Source organism: Thalassophryne amazonica, chromosome 11, assembly GCF_902500255.1.
Source record: "Thalassophryne amazonica chromosome 11, fThaAma1.1, whole genome shotgun sequence".
NCBI classification, from domain to species: Eukaryota; Metazoa; Chordata; class Actinopteri; order Batrachoidiformes; family Batrachoididae; genus Thalassophryne; species Thalassophryne amazonica.
Genome location: NC_047113.1, coordinates 39572151 through 39591307, shown reverse-complemented (window position 1 = coordinate 39591307; position 19157 = coordinate 39572151). Strand labels below are relative to the sequence as shown.

At 40.4% G+C, this 19157-nt stretch overlaps 1 protein-coding gene across 1 annotated transcript in view; it reads right to left on the bottom strand.

The window, feature by feature from the left end:
* atrx (ATRX chromatin remodeler) overlaps positions 1 to 19157 on the bottom strand; it is a 124401-nt gene that overhangs the window by 81225 nt on the left and 24019 nt on the right. Inside the window, exons 2-8 of the mRNA XM_034181272.1 lie at positions 17776 to 17837; positions 17585 to 17634; positions 12885 to 13006; positions 10192 to 10272; positions 9727 to 9836; positions 3057 to 3124; positions 3 to 1906 (exon numbers count right to left, since the gene is read on the bottom strand). Coding sequence (XP_034037163.1) covers positions 3 to 1906; positions 3057 to 3124; positions 9727 to 9836; positions 10192 to 10272; positions 12885 to 13006; positions 17585 to 17634; positions 17776 to 17832 — 2392 coding nt within the window. The 5' untranslated portion in view covers positions 17833 to 17837. The remainder of the gene's footprint in view (positions 1 to 2; positions 1907 to 3056; positions 3125 to 9726; positions 9837 to 10191; positions 10273 to 12884; positions 13007 to 17584; positions 17635 to 17775; positions 17838 to 19157) is intronic.

The window sequence follows — 19157 nt, the reverse complement described above, 5'->3', positions numbered from 1 at the left end:
ACCTGAGGACTGATGGAATGCTCCGCTGTCCAACACATTTTCCTCCACTATGGGTTTAATCTTTTGTGCATCACTGTCTTCTCCAGAATCACCTTCAGCTTGCTGCTCATCCTCATCCTCACTGGAAGAGGTCATCTGGTCCTTGGAGGCGCTTTTGGATTTTCTCCCCTTAGACTTCTTTTCATACGACCTTTTTCGATCTCCTGGCTTCCTCTCAGGAGAGCTTTTGCTTTCCTCTTTCTCCTCTTGTTTCTTCACACGCTTAGATCTCCTTTTCTTTGTGCCAAGTTTATTATTTTTCTTCTCCAGATCAGAATCATTGTCAGAAGAGTCTGAGCAAGCCTGTCTCTTGTTCTTCTTGGATGCTATTTTGGCTTTGCTCTCCAACTCTGACTCGAAGCTGTCAGATTTTCTTTTGCGCTTGGACTTGTTTTCCTTAAATAAACATTTTTTTGCACTTCTGCTTCCCTTTTCCTCATCTGTGCTGTGGCCTGCTGCTGCTCTCTCCAGCAGTACGTTAGGAACTTCATCGGAGTCAGAATCCATCTTTGCCTCTGACAAAGAATTAGTCTGTTTCCCATCCTCTTTTTTGGTCCTGGATTTCTTGGAGGGTTTGGCCTTCCCTTCAGAGTCACTCTCGGATTCTGACTCAGAAGAATCTGTCTGGTCCTTGTTTTCGCTTTGCTTCCGCAAGGGAGTAGTTTTCACTCTGTTTGAACGATGACTGGGTTGTGGGCTATCAGTGGTTACATCAACTGCATCACCTTCATTTTCCTCCTTATATTCTTGTTTAGACCCAACCACCTTGTCCTTTCCTCTGTTTTTGGACAAGGAGGACCTTGAGTGACATGTTGTTACCACAGGTACAGGAGTCAGTTTAACAATGAGGTTTTTCACCTTGGGCTGGGAGAGTTGAGAGTCTGAATCTCCTTTTGACTCTGTATTAGCACCTGCTACTAAATCAGAATTAGTCTGAGAGAGTACAGTAGAATCTGCAAGACTTTCTACCATCTGAAAAAGCTCTTCGGGAACTGAAGGAGAAACAGACATTATATCATGATCCAAAGCCATTTCACCAGCTGACACTATTTCACCATCACAGTCCTCTATTTTAGGAGTGTTTTTGGTTGCTTCCAGATCCGTTTGGGTTTCTATTGTTTCAGTCATATCTAGTACATGGTCATTCTCCATTTCCTGGTCCTCTTCTTCAGCTTCCTCAACTACGCCATCCTCTTCAACTGCATCAGTCACATTATCAATATGGTCATTTTCAATGAGCATCACACTTTCAGTGGTTTTCCTTGCACTATGGTGTTCTTCATTACCATTCTGTAACTCCATGTTTTTAAACTCAGGCTCTAAAGCTGCCTCCAAAGCATCATGGGCTTTTCTCAAGTCTGCAAGTACAGCTTTGAAGGCTTTCAAATGCCGATACCTGACAGACTTATTTCCCTGCTCCTCTGTGGCCTGCTGGATAAACTGGATGAATGTATTGTTCAAACCAGCTGTAGTTTCAACAAGTCTTTTTGCTTTCTTTATAAATTCTTTGGGTACTTGCAATTTTTTGTAAGAGAATGTCATGGTCCCTGAGCCTTCTAAGTGTTCTTTCCCATTGATAATTGTTTTGTGCTCTTTGATTGCTTTATTCTTGTGTTTCTTGCCATCACGTTCCTGGCTTTTATCAGATTTCTGTTGCGTGAGTTGCATATGTTTTTCCATGATACGGTGGCATTTGGCCACCAGATCCTGAAGGGGATCTGACCTGCAGACATAACAGTGCCACTTTGAGTCTTCGTCTGTAATGACTGACAACTCCCGTCGACCCAGGTTGCGCAGGATGCACTTCTTACAGAAAGCATTGTTGCAGTAGTCGCAACAGATGAGCTTGCCCCCTTCAGCACACCATCTGGAGAGGGAAACATCAACAGTTCTCCAACATAAGCCAGGCCCGGGCTTCAAAACATAAGACAGATCACACTTCTATTCCTAAATCTATTAGCATGCTGTTAAAGACAGGTACAAATTCTGTATTCCGCAAAAAAAGCTGGGCAAGGTTTTTCTTAAAAACTGCTATCAAATGCAACAGTGTTAGAGATAATGTCTGTTAGCACGACTGTCTTCATAAACAAAGGGGTTTGTGCTGTCCAAATTGAAATTTTAGAATTATTGTTCTTATTGTTCCTGGCATCAGATTAACTGTACAAACATTCTGGATCTACACTTGGATGCAGATTCACACCAAAATGTGATTGATTCCTTGTTGGCTCATGAGGACCCGAGAAACCGAGTGAAGAGTGAGTGCCTGGGTTTGTATTTTTCCAATTAAAAACTAAGATCCAGGCTTTGAATGACTTTTGGAATCAGCATTCAGTAGTGTGTCTGTATGTCATTAACTTGTTGAGCAAGTACATCATTTTGACAGCATCAGTGATGACCTTGGCCTTTGAGATTGAGAAATATCTGGGAAGCTTTAACAAAAGTCATGAGGTCTCTGAACAAAGGTGACTGCAGTGCTGACACCTTTGCAGAAGAACAAAAATCCGAGACTTTAAGGTCCATTGCTTCTAGCATTACTGAGAACCGAATGCTATCCAGTGATTTTAGGAGATAACTGGATGTCCATGGTAAATCCATTAATTCTGTGGGAATTAGTATCAAATGAATGGTTATGTTGAGATATTCAGAGAACACGTTACTTGAAATGTGAGGAGAAAGTCAGCTACAATACTACAACCATGCGGTGTGCTTCACCAAGCATGATCCATTGCTCAGGTAGCTCAGAGCTGAAGAACCCAGCAACTGAAATATAGCTACTTTTGAGAGGCAGGAATTGAGTGGGTGCATGCCTAAGTGATTGATAACCAGGACCCGGGGCTACGCCACAGCACAGTAGATGCAGCAATGCACAGATCCTGAGTATGGTACCAGACCTGACCTGACAAACACTCAATTGAGGGGTGAAGAAAGAATAAAAGAAAGCCTAGCTTCCTTGGCAGGGGGATAAATAAACAAATAATTCAACACATTCCATTGATCTAGACTTCAAATGTACACACCTGCACTGTTCATCCATCCCATCAGAGTCTCTGCCTATGTCATCGCTGGTGTAATACCTGTAACATGCCTAGACAAGTAAAATTAAGAATTAATGTTCCATAAATAAACTGAAACTAGTGTGTTGTCCGTGGTGATCCACAGGCTCTAGATTGGGTAGTGTTTATAAAGTAGGTAGTTGACATTTTTGAAGGGTGGTAATAAATTAAGCAAAGCTTGTATACTGAGTTGGAATGGTGTGTGAGTCCAGAATGTTTTTAGAACCTTAGATCAACAGTTTTTAGAAGAGGAACTCAGACCTTTTATTTACTGTTAATTGTGCAATTTTTTAATGTTAATTTATTGTCTTAATGTATTTATAAATTGGTTACATTCTTGTTATTATAGACACACTGTAATTATTATTCTAATCCAATTACATTTTTTCCCACCAATCCGATTGGTTAAGCGTGTGAGATTTCAGACCGTATAATATCGGGGTAACGGTGGCAAAATATTAAACCGTTTCACTTTCAGATGTATTACTCCGCACCCTGACCAGTGTTCTGATGAGATGTCATTCTTGTCCTCTGCGCAACTGCGCATGCACAATATAGTCAGGACACGGAACTGTCGATTTATGTGACGAGACACACAATTCAACAGAACACCAGCTGCACGCGCTGTTAGCTGTTAGTGCTGAGAGCGAGAGCAAGTCGCGTACCGCCGTCGCCGAAATGGGTGAATTGAAGCTACCACACGAAGGTATTTACGTGGATTCTGATACAGACTTACCGTTTCACATTTGATGGATTTTCACGTTTGATGGATTACTCCACATCCTGACCACTTTTGGAGCGACGCTGTCTCGGTTCAACGGTAAGCCTCGCCGACGAATTACCCACAGAAAAATAATCCGTGTAAACAATGGAATTAAATTAGAATGGGACTAACCCCTTTGTGTCTGATGATTTGCGGGCGTTCATGCTGTTATACGGTCGCCATAAAACTTTTTTTTACCAGCTCCGCTAACGCGTTGCACATAAAGCTCTATTTGTGACCATATAACCAGCATGAACAGGGTTATTACCTAATTACAGTTTGACTTCTATTTTGTCTTTTGATTTTTAAATGGATCACAGTGGAAATACATGTTTTCACTTTCTTGTGTCATTCATGTACTTTAAACATATTTACAATTATATTATGTACTTACATTGAAGCTACTAAATAAAATCAAGCGCACACTCACACATTTAATATAAAGATGATTTACTGCCCCCTGCTGTGTGAGTCCAGAATGTAGTTAGCATCATCCATTGTTCAATGTTGTTAGCTAATATCCGCAGCTTCTCCAAAAATATAGGTCCTATCAAAGTTCCATTTAGGCAGTGTTCATCCTTGACCCAAAATACATAAGCATACCAAACAGCAAATGTCAGCTCTCCACAGTTTCTCGGTGATCGAAGTTACACGTATACACGTTTTGTCTTTCCCGCATTCTGTCGCAAGCAGGTACTTAGGGTGGTGGAAGACATCAGTTTTCAATCATGGCACCGGCAACATAAAACTTAACACTCATGGTAACAGCAACATGAGATTTAACTAAACCAATTAAACTACAAAAACACAATAAATCAATAACATTAGCAACATTGTTAAACTAACAAGAACCACAATAACAAACATTTACAATTGACTAAAATGTTTTTTCCCTCCAAAATGAGATGTCCTGCGTTTCTGCCTTTCTGAATTACATCCTGACATGCAGCACAGCTGGCTGCAAGAGCTAAGCTCAGGCGTATGGAAAGACATTCATGCCAATAATGTCTGAAAGGAAATGCTTTTGACAAAAACTACAGATTTAGTTTATTTCTATTTATGTCCAGAGATCAAGGATCCATCATGTAAAGTTTATTATGTCCAGAGTTTAAGGATCCAGTGACCAATTCCTCATTTATTTACTTTAAGACTCAATAAAATGTTGACATAGAAAACCTGTGAAGCCTACTTTTAGTACACAGAAAATTTACAAGAGGTATCAATAAGGGAATCGATAAGCGGAATCAATATTGATAAAATCTTATTAATACCCATCCCTAGGCAAATGTCAGCTTTCCCCAGCCTTTGTGTGATCAAAGCCATACATGCACGCACGCACACAGAGGCCACTTGGCTATTATAACACAGAAATGTCTAATAAATGTGATGATGACTACAAAGGTTAAGACTCATTTAATACAGTTGTATGCAATGGTTTGGGCACCCTTGATACACTCAACAAAAATATAAACACAACACTTTTGGTTTTGCTCCCATTTTGTATGAGATGAACTCAAAGATATAAAACTTTTTCCACATACACAATATCACCATTTCCCTCAAATACTGTTCACAAACCAGTGTAAATCTGTGATAGTGAGCACTTCTCCTTTGCTGAGATAATCCATCCCACCTCACAGGTGTGCCATACCAAGATGCTGATTAGACACCATGATTAGTGCACAGGTGTGCCTTAGACTGTCCACAATAAAAGGCCACTCTGAAAGGTGCAGTTTTGTTTTATTGGGGGGGATACCAGTCAGTATCTGGTGTGACCACCATTTGCCTCATGCAGTGCAACACATCTCCTTCGCATAGAGTTGATCAGGTTGTCAATTGTGGCCTGTGGAATGCTGGTCCACTCCTCTCCAATGGCTGTGCAAAGTTGCTGGATATTGGCAGGAACTGGTCCACGCCGTCGTATACGCCGGTCCAGAGCATCCCAAACATGCTCAATGGGTGACATGTCCGGTGAGTATGCCCGGCCATGCAAGAACTGGGACATTTTCAGCTTCCAAGAATTGTGTACAGATCCTTGCAACATGGGGCCGTGCATTATCCTGCTGCAACATGAGGTGACGTTCTTGGATGTATGGCGCAACAATGGGCCTCAGGATCTCGTCACGGTATCTCTGTGCATTCAAAATGCCATCAATAAAATGCACCTGTGTTCTTCGTCCATAACAGACGCCTGCCCATACCATAACCCCACCGCCACCATGGGCCACTCGATCCACAACATTGACATCAGAAAACCGCTCACTCACACAACGCCACACACGCTGTCTGCCATCTGCCCTGGACAGTGTGAACCGGGATTCATCCGTGAAGAGAACACCTCTCCAACGTGCCAAACACCAGCGAATGTGAGCATTTGCCCACTCAAGTCGGTTACGACGACGAACTGGAGTCAGGTCGAGACCCCGATGAGGATGCAGATGAGCTTCCCTAAGACTGTTTCTGACAGTTTGTGCAGAAATTCTTTGGTTATGCAAACCGATTGTTTCAGCAGCTGTCCGAGTGGCTGGTCTCAGACGATCTTGGAGGTGAACATGCTGGATGTGGAGGTCCTGGGCTGTTGTGGTTACACATGGTCTGCGGTTGTGAGGCTGGTTGGATGTACTGCCAAATTCTCTGAAACGCCTTTGGAGACAGCTTATGGTAGAGAAATGAACATTCAATACACGAGCAACAGCTCTGGTTGACATTCCTGCTGTCAGCATGCCAATTTGCACGCTCCCTCAAATCTTGCGACATCTGTGTGCATGTGCTGTGTGATAAAACTGCACCTTTCAGAGTGGCCTTTATTGTGGACAGTCTAAGGCACACCTGTGCACTAATCATGGTGTCTAATCAGCATCTTGATATGGCAACCTGTGAGGTGGGATGGATTATCTCAGCAACGGAGAAGAAGTGCTCACTATCACAGATTTAGACTGGTTTGTGAACAATATTTGAGGGAAATGGTGATATTGTGTATGTGGAAAAAGTTTTAGATCTTTGAGTTCATCTCATACAAAATGGGAGCAAAACCAAAAGTGTTGCATTTATATTTTTGTTGAGTGTAATTTTCATGATTTTCCTTTATAAACCCTTGCTTGTCTGGATCAGAAATTTCAGTTAAATATATCATATAGCAGATGAACACACTGATATTTGAGAAGTGAAATGAAGTTTCTAGTATTTATAGAAATTGTGCAATAATTATTTAAACAAAACTGGGCAGGTGCATAAATTTGGGCACCCTTGTGATTTTATTGATTTGAATACACTTAGCACTAATTATTGGAACACAAAATTGGTTTGGTAAGTTTCCCCTTTTTGCATCTCTTTTAATGAGTGAAATATCTCAAATAAGCTGAAGCAAAGGATGGTAAGAACAGTCATAGTAGTCAACAGAAAGATCAACATGATCTTGCTGCAGATAGTGTCTCTGTGCAACTATACAACGCACTTTGCACAAGGAGATGCTGTATGATGCTGTAATGCAGATGAAGCGCCACAAACACAGTCGCTTGAGGTAAGCTAAAGCATATCTGGACAAGCCAGCTTCATTTTGGAATAATGTGCTGTGGACTGATGAAACTAAAATTATTGGGACATAAGAAGCGGTAGAATGCATGGCTGAAAAAGAACACAGCATTCCAAGAAAAACACTTGCTACCTACAGTAAAATTGAGGTTTTTCCATCATGCTGTGTGGCTGAGTGGCCAGTGCAGGTACTGAGAATTAGGGATGGGTATTGATAAGATTTTATCGATAGATGCCATTATCGATCCGATTCCTTATCGATTCCCTTATTGATACCTCTTGTGAATTTTCTGTGTACTAAAAGTAAGCTTTACAGTTTTTCTATGTCAACAACATTTTAAATTGGTCACTGGATACTTGATCTCTGGACATAAATAAAATCTGTATGATGTCTCGTTTTGGGAGGAAAAAACATTTTGATCAATTGCAGTTTGTTTGTATTACAATATTTGGAAAGAGTGTCATTTGATTTAAACGGCATTTCGCTTTGAAGTTATTAATTCCGACTGGATTCTATCGTTCTAACTTGACTCGGCAGAGAGCCGGGCAGCGTTTGGAGACGTGAACAGAACAGAGGACGATTCTCGTTTCTTTCTCCCAAGACAGGAGTCCCAGTTAGTGACTTTAATCTGCACAAAAGTGACTCACGTTTTACATATTCAGGCACGAAATTTTTTGAATTCTAGAAGCTCTGAAATGCAATCTGGGACTATTCTAGATAATAAAATGCTGTGAGTACAGCATCCATTTTGGTGAGAAAAAACCCAACTTTCCTTATTCAAATTCATTCCAGTAGTATTCTGCTCTTACTAGGATGTAGCAGTTTTCTAGCTTGGCAGATAGTTCTGGAGGAAATCACTGAAGAAATGAAATTGAAAATATGGTTTGACAAACAAATCCTCACTAAACTTAAATAAAACAGGGATGAAGTGGGGGTGTAAGAGTCACTAGGTGTTCACAGGAAACAGTTATTTCTATTCATTGTTCGTTGGTTTTATATTTTCTGTTGCGTTTTGTTTCATCAGGTTCTTTTTGTGTCTTTCTCTAAAAGTGTATTGTAGCATTATTAGTTAGAAGTTTTATTAAGTATTTGTTAAGCATTATTACTATTATTGTTGTTGTTGCTATTATTAGTAGTAATTTGACTCTTTTACGACAACGAACGTTGAGGCATTAATTATTATACAAAAAACAAATGCATACAAACGTGCTGAGATGCTATAAACTTTATTTCACTTCTCAAATATCACTGTGTTCGTCTGCTATATGATATATTTAACTGAAATTGCTGATCCAAACAACCAATGATTTATAAAGGAAACTCATGGAAATCTTGAGGGGTGCCCAAATATTTACATACAACCGCATGCCTTTTGGGTTTTTCATTCCACTTGGCATCTCTACAGCTTGTGTATCTGCATGATTATTTGTCAGAAGCTTTATAGCTGATGCCCATCTTGATCCAACAGCACATGTCCAATGACAATGGGGCATAGGGGCTGTGAACCCTGGGACTGTGCTTCTAGGGGGCAAGAATGCTTAGTGCTGCACCACCATGTTGCAACTTTTTTAAAGAATGAAAAGCTCACACACTCATCTTTAACCACTTATTCCCCTTAAGGGTCGCAGGGGGCTGGAGCCAATCCCAGCAGTCATAGAGCGCAAGGCGGGGTACACCCAGGACAGGGCGCCAGTCTGTCACAGGGCCACAGACAGACAAACACATTCCACCTAACCCGCATGTCTTTGGATGTGGGACGAAAACCGGAACACGCAGAGGAAACTCACGCAAACACGGGGAGAACATGCAAACTCCACACAGAAAGGCCTAGGTGGGAAGCGATCCTGTGAGGTAATAGTGCTCACCACTAAACCACCGTGCTGCCCAGAATGAAAAGCTTCTAAATATAAAATATTTAATGCATTTAAGGAAAATACATGAGCATGTTACAAATTTGAAAATACAAAGATTTGAATTTGTGTCCTACAATTTCTAACAAAATTTAATTGTGTTGTATTTAATCTGTTTGTTTTTTCAAAATTTTACTGTATGATGATCGTCATCTTTGTGTTGTCATGCACCAGTCAGCACATCTGCAAAGAAATTAAGGTGGCGTTGTTAACCTGATATTCTTATCTGATTAACTTTAATTGAATAGAAAATAAAAATCTACCAATTAGATTTTTGGTAATTAGATTTTTTTGGGGACATTTCAAATTCATCCTTCGGTCTGTCCAGTAATAAGAGGGGGAAGAGGGGAAAAACACTATTGCTCCACTTTCATCAAAATTCTAGAAAGCGCAGAAACTCTGTACAGTACTGAGTAAGAAAATGCCTACCTTGCAAATGAGCACTTTGAGTACAGGATGCTCATACAAAGAGTTGCGCTGAAACTGGTTTACTTGTTGTCCACAGGCTGTGCAGCTTACCTTCTTCTGCAGAGCATCATCTGTGAGGAAGAACAGAAAACTGTACCTCAACTTTTCTCTACATAGTCATGATGATGCACTACTTTACTGTTATCCAATTAACATGCAAAACACTGTACTGATGTTCGCTTGCAAAGAACAAAGATGACTTCCATGAGACTGTCATGTCCGTTTTCCCTTTCAATGGTCCTGTTGTGATCTAGCTGTTTGAGAGACTTCTTCCCAACAGGATGAAGAAATAATGGACAAACCATAATTCTTTGGGATGGCTGGATCACAGCAAGACCACTGAAACCTGTACCAGACATGAGAATCCATAGAATTTCCCAAAACTAAACACACGCTGAATTTCCAAATAATATAAAATGAAAGAACCTGTATGTTTCAGTTTGAAATCCACTCTGAGCTTCATGGCACCTTTGTTTTCCTTCCCAGATGGCCTCATCACTAAAGTACCTAGAGAAAAATATATAAATATATACACACACACACATCTTCGAAGCAACTAAGAAGATATTAATATAATTCTCAGTAAAGATGGCAGCATGCTTTATGAAACTGTGGTTGTAGAGAAGAATCCCCTTCTTGGACAGCTACCTTATTGTGGTAGAGGGGTTTGTGTGCTCCAGTGATCCCAGAAGCTGTGTTATGTGGAGCATTAGCTCCTGGTAGGGCCACGCTTGGCAAACTGGTCACATGTGAGAAGACAGACAGACTCTTTGGGAAAGCATATGCCAGGGTACTAAAGAGGACACTTAGACCTTTAGTTGAACCTCAGATTAAGGAGGAGCTATGCCGATTCTGCCCTGGTCGTGGAACAGTGAACCAGCTCTTTCCCCTCACAAGGATAATAGAAGGGGATTCAGAGTATGATCAATGAGTCTACACGCGTTTTGTGGACTTGTAATTTGTCTCATCTGCATACATGGCACACACCCCCTCCCACCTCTGCCCTGCCGCTCCCCCCTGAACTCACAGCTGTGCGGGACACTGCTGCGCCCCCCACCCCCACATTTCCTCAATTCGGATGATGGACTGTCTTAAAGTTTAGCGTACATAAACAATCAAATGTATATGTATGGTTGTTTTAATTCTGATGTGTGCCATTATTACGTTCATCTTGTAATAATTGTGGATTAACTGTATTTTTGTCTGAGGTGATTAGATGTGAAGAACTTTCGTTGCACTTGTTATAATGACAATAAATCTATCTATCTTAAAAGGGATACAATTGGGTCCCTCTAAGTGTCTTGTGGGGACTACAGCAAGAGTATGGAGTACCAAAACTGCTGCAATGCGCAATCCGGTCTCTATACAAACAAAGGTGGAGCTGTGCCCACATTTTGTAGATCATATCAGACCTGTTCCCAGTGGATGTTGGACTCCAGCAGGGCTGCCCCTCATCTGCAATCTTGTTCTTGACGTTCATGGACAGGATCTCAAGGTGCAGTCAGGGACTGGAGGGTATCCAGTTCATTGACCTCAGAATTGCATCTCTGCTTTTTGAGAATGATGTGGTTCTGTTTGTTTCATTAGACTGTCTCCCGGCGTGAACTTGGCTCTGAAGCAGAGCATGAAGTGGCTGGGATGAGAATCAGCACCTCCAAATCTGAGACCATGGTCCTCTGTCTGAAAAGGGTGGATTGTCCCCTTTGGGTGAAGGGAGAGTTATTGCCCCAACTGGAGGAATTTAAGTATCTCGGGATTTTGTTCACAAGTGGGGGTAAGCGGACATGTGAGACCAATGAATGGATTGGGGCAGCGTCTGATGTTTTACGGACACTGCACTGGACAGTTGAGGTGAAGAAAGAGCTGAGCCAGAAGGCGAGACTCTCAATTTACCAGTCGATTTATGCTCTTATCCTCACCCATGGCCAAGAGCTTTGGATAATGACCAAAAGAACAAGCCCGTGAAAATGAGATTCCTCCGTTGGGTATCCGGGGATTACACTTCAGGACAAGGTAAGACGTTTGAATACAGATGAGGGGAATCACAGTAGAGCTGCTGATACTTTGCATCAAAAGGAGCCACTTATGGTGGTTCGGGCATCTGGTGAGGATATTCCCTGGTTGTCTCCCGAGGGAGGACTTCCAGGCACATCCACCTGCAAGGAGACCTCAGGGAAGAACCAGGACGTCCTGGAGGGATCATGTTTCCCAGCAGGTTTGGAACACCTCAGGATGACCCAGGAAGTGTTGGAGAACTTGGCTGAGGATAGGGTAGCATTGGGATGAGCTACTTGGTCGACAGCCACTGCGACGTGGACGCAGTGCCCAAAACTTTTTTTTTCCCTCCATTTACTGCCTCTGAATAAGCAACAGAAAATGATTATGGTGATGATGGTTGTAGAGTGACTTTCTTCTAAGCTTGGATAAGGCACTGGAACTGTATGGGGATTAACCTCCCACAGATATATATATATAAAGCTATTGATGCAAAGATAATATAAGGATACAGCAGACAAGGTATTCATTTTTGATTGGTCACGTGCTGACCAATCAATATGGGCTGTAAATGGTTGCAATAACTGTGGTAAACATCTTGAACTAAAGCTGAAAGTCTGCCTTTCAAGCATGTTCAATTCCATAATGGTGATACTGTGCAGCTACAATGTCATTATGCAGCTTTTATTAGTTGAATCGTCAACTATACAGCTTCATAGTAGAGTGGAACAGAGAAAACTTTTCTTAAACAGATGACATGATAGTTCAGCTCATTTCCCATAAGGCGTATGGGAGACTAAATCCTAGATTAGGTCTGTATTCTTGGATTAAATATTTTCTGTTTTACTCCACTGTGAAGCTGTGACTGGTGATGCATGAGGCATCATGCTTGCTTTGTTCAAGTCCACACTGTGGTGTGCAGATGCAAAATTACAAAAACTGTGTCACTGTCCAATTCCTTAAGGACCTGACATTAAGACTGACAGCTGTTTGGAGTCAGAATGTTACAAATCTTATTGAGCAGGTATTTTCCAGTGGACATTGGACATTTTTGATTCTCTTCAACAGTTCAACTACACTGTATGCTTGAGTATGCCATGGTCTTAACTGTTCATAGTTTATACCTTTAGAGGTGCTGTCCACATTGCTGTCTGATGCCTCTTCTGAAGCGGCACATTCATTTTCACTCTCAGCCGAACCCTCAGATTCATTTGATCCAGTGTGCTTAGCTGCAGAAACAGGATTCCTAAAATGCAAGAACAATGCCTTTGTAAAGAAAAAAAAAAAATTATATATATATATATATATATATATATATATATATATAAAATAAAACACAATGCTAAAATGCCCGAGACCATATGAGCATTGTGCTCTTTGCAGTCGTTTAATTAATCAATTACTAAGATCCTATTGTCTTATGGGCAGTGGTGGGCACCGCTAACCAAAACGTTAGCTTCGATAACTGCTAATCAGCTAAGTGAAAAGTTATCTTTTATAATGGTAAACCAATAAACTGCCTAAAAATGTATCTGAAGCAACAGCTAACAGATAACTTTCAAATTTGTCTTCCGTAGACTCTCAGCTACTAACAAGCTGATTTTGAGTTTAAACACCGCCAAAGCTTTTAAAAGAATCAAAGGTGATCACAAACCCAAACACAGCCAATGAGTCAGCGCTTCTGTCATTGTGCGCCCTGCCCACTGCTGTAGGGAAGCGGCATTTACCTTGACAGCATACAGTGGTCCAGCCATGAGGCAGAGGTCTTGAAATGGAAAGCAGGTTTGACTTATAGTTTGATTTATAAATCAAATTAATCCGGTTAAAACAACTACATTAATGTAGACTCTTAAAATGTGCAAAGTGATATGTAACACATCTGTTCATTTTAAAATAATGCACTAATTCTGAAGATGTGAACATTAACACACAGATGTCCAAAAGGATAATGGGCAAACTTAGCCTCATGTTGGTGTTTACAAATAAATGTGCTTTTGTCAAGTATGGAATTTTTTTCATTTGTGTAAAAAAAAAAAAAAAAAAAAAAAGCATCTGCGCGTGGAGTCAACTCGCTGCAGACTGAGGGAGGGAGATTCGTGAATGGAGGCACGAGACGTTACGTTCTGCTGTGAACCATCATGTGAGACAGCGAGCGCGGAGCAGAGAGAGATTTTAACCCGAGTGAACATATATATAAAAAAACAAAACCAAACCATGGAGCTGCCTTTACCCTTTGTACTTTCTCTACCAGTGCGGTTCTGACAGCACCGTCTGTTTACACCATGTGCACATCGTATGCTGAATTTATGAGCTCATGAGATGAAATAGACGGTCAAATATTCTTAAAAACATCCTTAAAAAATTAGAATATATAAATGAACTGAGGAAAAATTACAGAAAAGCTGTTGCAGTGATGGTTCAGATGGCACAGATCACAAAAAGCTGAACTTTAACAGCTGTTATTTTCCAAAGGTATGTATTTGTTCAATCTTGAGCTTAATGTAGTGTTCAAGCACAAAACGTGACAGATGAGGAAAAAAAGGATGACTTCATCACACTAAAATGAACTGGAGTCAGAATAAAAATACAAGCTGCTGATTTCTGTTATTTTTCAAACTTATTAAGCTGTAGCTATATGTTTTAATTATTTCAAAGTGAGTTGCCTCTTACTGTATTATGATTTATTTATACATATATATATATATATGGGGAGTCTAATCAGCCTGCATTGTTCTGTTAGGTTTATATCAGTTTTCCTGCACATGACCAGGTTATTTTTTCCTTCTTTATAGAGTTTGTTTGTTTGCGTTTGCTCCACAAAGTTTTAAAATACAATAAAATGTTCACACTTTTCTTTATAGCAGTTCTGTAATTTCAGAAATGCAACAGAAACAACCACAAATCAGAAAAAGTTATTATATATTATTATAGATTATATGTAAAATGAAGATAAAAATAAAAACGTTGCACTATTCCTGGTTTCTCCACTCAGAGAAGCCAAACGTTCTTCCAGAGTTGTGTAATCATACTACAATAGTAGAATATAAAGAAGGGAAGAAAAAAAAAAAATAGACAATATAATTGTCAATCGCAATTATTTGCCTGACAATTACTCGTCTCCAGAAATTCCTAATCATGAGAGCCCTACCTATATCCTTGTGTAAATTCCTGTAAATCCATTCAAAGCCACTATGTCTTTTTTCCCAAATGAGAGAAAGCCGACATGAATTAAAAAAAGTCACCTAATCTTGTCTGAAATCCTGTTTGAACAGCGCAGTGTTTATTTTCCAGACATAAAAAAATTCTTAACGTGTCTTGGGGGCATAAGATGCAGTGAGCTTTTCTCATTTCTTTTATCTGTGTTCATGACAACAAACTTTAAATTCAACCCAGCAACAATTCCAGATCCTTGTCCTTATTAAACTTTTCAGACATGCTATAAAATCCTACTTTTAAAAACTCGATGGCTCTTAAATTAGGCTATGCGATGTCCACATGCTACATTTAGCTTAAAGAACGGTATCTTGGAGCATCGCCATAGCAACCAACCAGTCCCACTTTACGACAACAGCCACGCTTTGAGAGAGGGATTATTCTCCGCCAACCTCTTCGGATCCGAGGACGCAGATTTGTATCTGTTATACAGATCAGTGTCCGCGAACCTATAAAACTTGCACGATATCGTAAACAAAAGAACGCTTTGCAATAAGCATTTTAAAAACTCAGTGACGATCACATTTACAGAGTACAGCACTAACACTCCCCACCATGATGAAATCTGTGGAATTTTCCAGATCCGCTGAGTTTTCACAGCCCTGTATGACCCAGAGCTCAGAGAGAACTTATTGACACAATGTCTCCATTTGCCTCGTCTTCCATTCTTCTCTGGGAACCAAAAAAGCTGCACTTTTCGCAACTGCTTCGATGACTGCAGCTGAAAACAAAACAGTCCACCATTTTTCCATATGAAGTTATGCCATGTATACAGGGCTGTACGCTTAGCTTTTTCACTAGGAGCACAGGTGCTCCTAAATGAAAAAATTTAGGAGCACTGTGAAATTTCTTGATACAATTTTATTATTAACACAAAGACATACTGTACAGAGAGTACCTTTTCCACACACACATGCACATTTTATGATTCTATTGTATTTATTTCATTGTTTTTTACCTCCTTTTCTATCGTTATTTACATCATTGCTTTTGTCCATTTCATTACTTTTTGCTGTGTATTTCTTGTATTATTTTAAACCCACACACACATAACATCCCGGTCCCACTTTTTATACTCAGGTCGCCTGCTACGCTTAACTACATTCAACCAACGGTCCACAGCAGTATTCCTCTGCAGTATTTGCAAAACATGCTATCCTCATGCACTTGCCATGGAAAGATCTTAACCCAGTCTGATCTGAATTTATGAACTTTGCTAGTAGTTCTAGACCTATTGCCAGTTTCATTGCCTGTTGCCATCTCCTCCTGATCCTCCTCACCATTTTCCTCATCTCCCCAGGTTCCTTGGGTTTCCTTTGAAAGTACAACAAAATAATTTTCTAGTCTCCTCACACATCTTTCGTTGTAAATGTAGCTGCTATGCTAGTGCTCGCTTATCTGACTGCACAAGCTAGTCGCAAGCCAAGACTCAGAGCATAGCGAATCAGTGCAGCTTGTGCGTTGAGACGTCACCGCGTCATCACAAGAGGTCTACATTTCCCCGCTCGGTCACATTTTACAAAGGATAAAAAAGGAAATATTAAGTTGTAGACTCTTGTCGATTTGTACAGATGTGGGAATGGTTTTCTCTATGTGATATACAGTGGTCCCTTGTTTATCGCGGGAGTTACGTTCTAAAAATAGCCCGCGATAGGCGAAATCAGCAAAGTGGGCAGCGTTATTTTTTACAATTATTATAGACGTTTTAAAGCTGTAAAACCCCTCACTACACAGTTTATACACTTTTCTCAATCAGGCATGAACATTTTCTCACTTTCAAACCTGAGTAGAAAAATAAGACCAACCTGTTTTCAGGCCCAAACATTTGTTTGAGAAATAAAAATACAACGTTTTCCTATAAATAATGATGGCTTTTAGAGCTAACAAATTTAATTTTAACGATCAACGTACGAGGCTGGACACATTAGAAATTATTAATAGTGACTGACCAGTATTTCACAGTTCCTCTGATCGCGCCTCTTCGTCCTGGCACCGCTGCGCTGTCACGTCTTTTTCCACTGACTCACACCTCGCTGCAGGTGTCTTTTTCCGAGTGTAGAACACAGTTATGGGTAGTTGTTGGTGCTCTTTTTTTCTTCTGGGCGAGAAGATTCTTATAAACAGACACGCAGAACACAATGCGCGTGCTCTCCCTTCGCGGTGTCGCGACCGGCTGCTTGATGAGGCCGCGGAACGCAATGCACTGTAAAAAAAAAAAAAAAAAAAGCATGCAAAATTTGACTAAAAAAATCCGTGAAACACCGAGGCCACGAAAGGTGAACCGCGTTATAGCGAGGGACCACTGTATTTATTTTAGGAGCAAAATGCGAATGAAAGGGTTGAAATACATTCTCGCACACGTGCGCCCGTTTTATTTTTTTTTCTCGCACAATCAAATTTTAGGCGCAATATGCAAGCAAAACGCTCGCACTGTACAGCCCTGGTATATATTGCGCAACGGGAGCGGCTGTCCTCATAAGTGGACAAATCCCGCAATATCACACAGGGTTCAAACAAGACCGTGTTGCCCTCCAAAATATTTACATTCGTCAGCTGCCATACCTGCCCAAGCTTCCTACAGTTTCTACCAGTTTTTAAGAAATCTGCTCACCTCTTAGTACGAGAAGATGAAGGCTTCATCGGTTCTGTTGAGCTACCAGGCTGAGAAGAAAGAATATGAAATAAATAAACAAATAAATAATACATGACTTGTGGCTATCAAATCAGAACAGTTTACATTTCATCTAAATTTTTTTTTTGAAGAAATGTCTATACATAGAATCAACATCGTCACACACATACCTCTTCCGCAGTTTCTGCCATTTGGTCAAGGTTTGATTCAGAAGAAACTGTACTCATTTTACCTAGACAGATTTATTTCAGGCACCAAAACAGAACAAAAAAAGTTAGAATCATCGCAGGTATGTACATATATCACAAGCTTCTTTTGATATGTACAGACGAAGTGAGTGCCCACTAACTACATAATACAAGAGAGGCTAAAGCAATTTGAAAGAAACGCCTCAATTCCGGTGGCTTGTATGAAAACATACTGAATCAGAATCCTCCCACCCCTTTATTTTTTTTCCAGGTCAAATGTAACTGTCATAAGCTCATGGGGCCTTGAAAGGGCAAACCAAAGGCCACTGACCAAACGAAAGGAGATATGGACTTCCTATTAGCATTTTAACGGTAACCATTAGGGTTGGGTATCGGGAACCGGTTCTCTTCGGGTATCATTAAGAAATGATTAGATCCATCAACATCAATAGCCTTTTTGCTTAATGACTCCCTTATTGGTCCTTCAGAGTGGCTGTTGTTTTTGGGGGTGTTTGTCAGGAAAACGATAATTTCTCGGCATTGATTACAGACCCTGCAGCGGGTCTGTAATCAACTGTTTCTGCAGTGCGGCTTTGCTTTGGACCTTGAATCAATGAAGCAGTGCTTCGATCTGCCGCTTCATTGGTTCTTTGTTTTATTTTGCTTTATCTGAATTTTCCCCGCTAAAACCCTAAAGAGCATATGTCTGTGAGTAAGAATTACCTTTTTATGTTAAACCGATCTGTTATGGTCTTCTGAAACAGTTGATAGATGTATTTTATAACTTAAAAACGGGACCAATGCTAACGCATTAGCATGGCAATGGCATTTTCAATGTTAAAGTTAGCATTAAGCTTAAGCTTAGCATTAAGCTAGGAATGCTTAACCTTTTTTGAACAGAGATCTACTTTTAAAGTTGACAGTGTATCGAGATCTACCAAGCCATATGGAATGCCACAGCGTAGCCGCAATATATTGTGTGCAAATATAATAATTTTCTGGCAGGTTTTAACAATATTAATGCATCATTGAAGTAACTGTGCATGGTGGAAAAGATTAAGCACAAGGACTGGCCTCAAGTTAGAAAAGTTGCTCCCTACTTCTGGCCCAGAGAGGAGGAAGCTGGTCTCTCATTGTCTAGACTCCAGATTTGGACATTCATGTCAGGCTCTGGATTTGAGCTCAATGTCATTTTTCAGTGTGAGGATCCAGGTTGAAGAGTGATGCCACTTTGGACAACATATAGTCCACATCTATATTTTCCCCAAATGGAAATAGAGAACATTGACAACAGGCTCTTTGGATGCAAAGTCAGTGAAGCGCCTGTCAAATTCTGGCAAGATGCTCTGCACGTGATCATCATA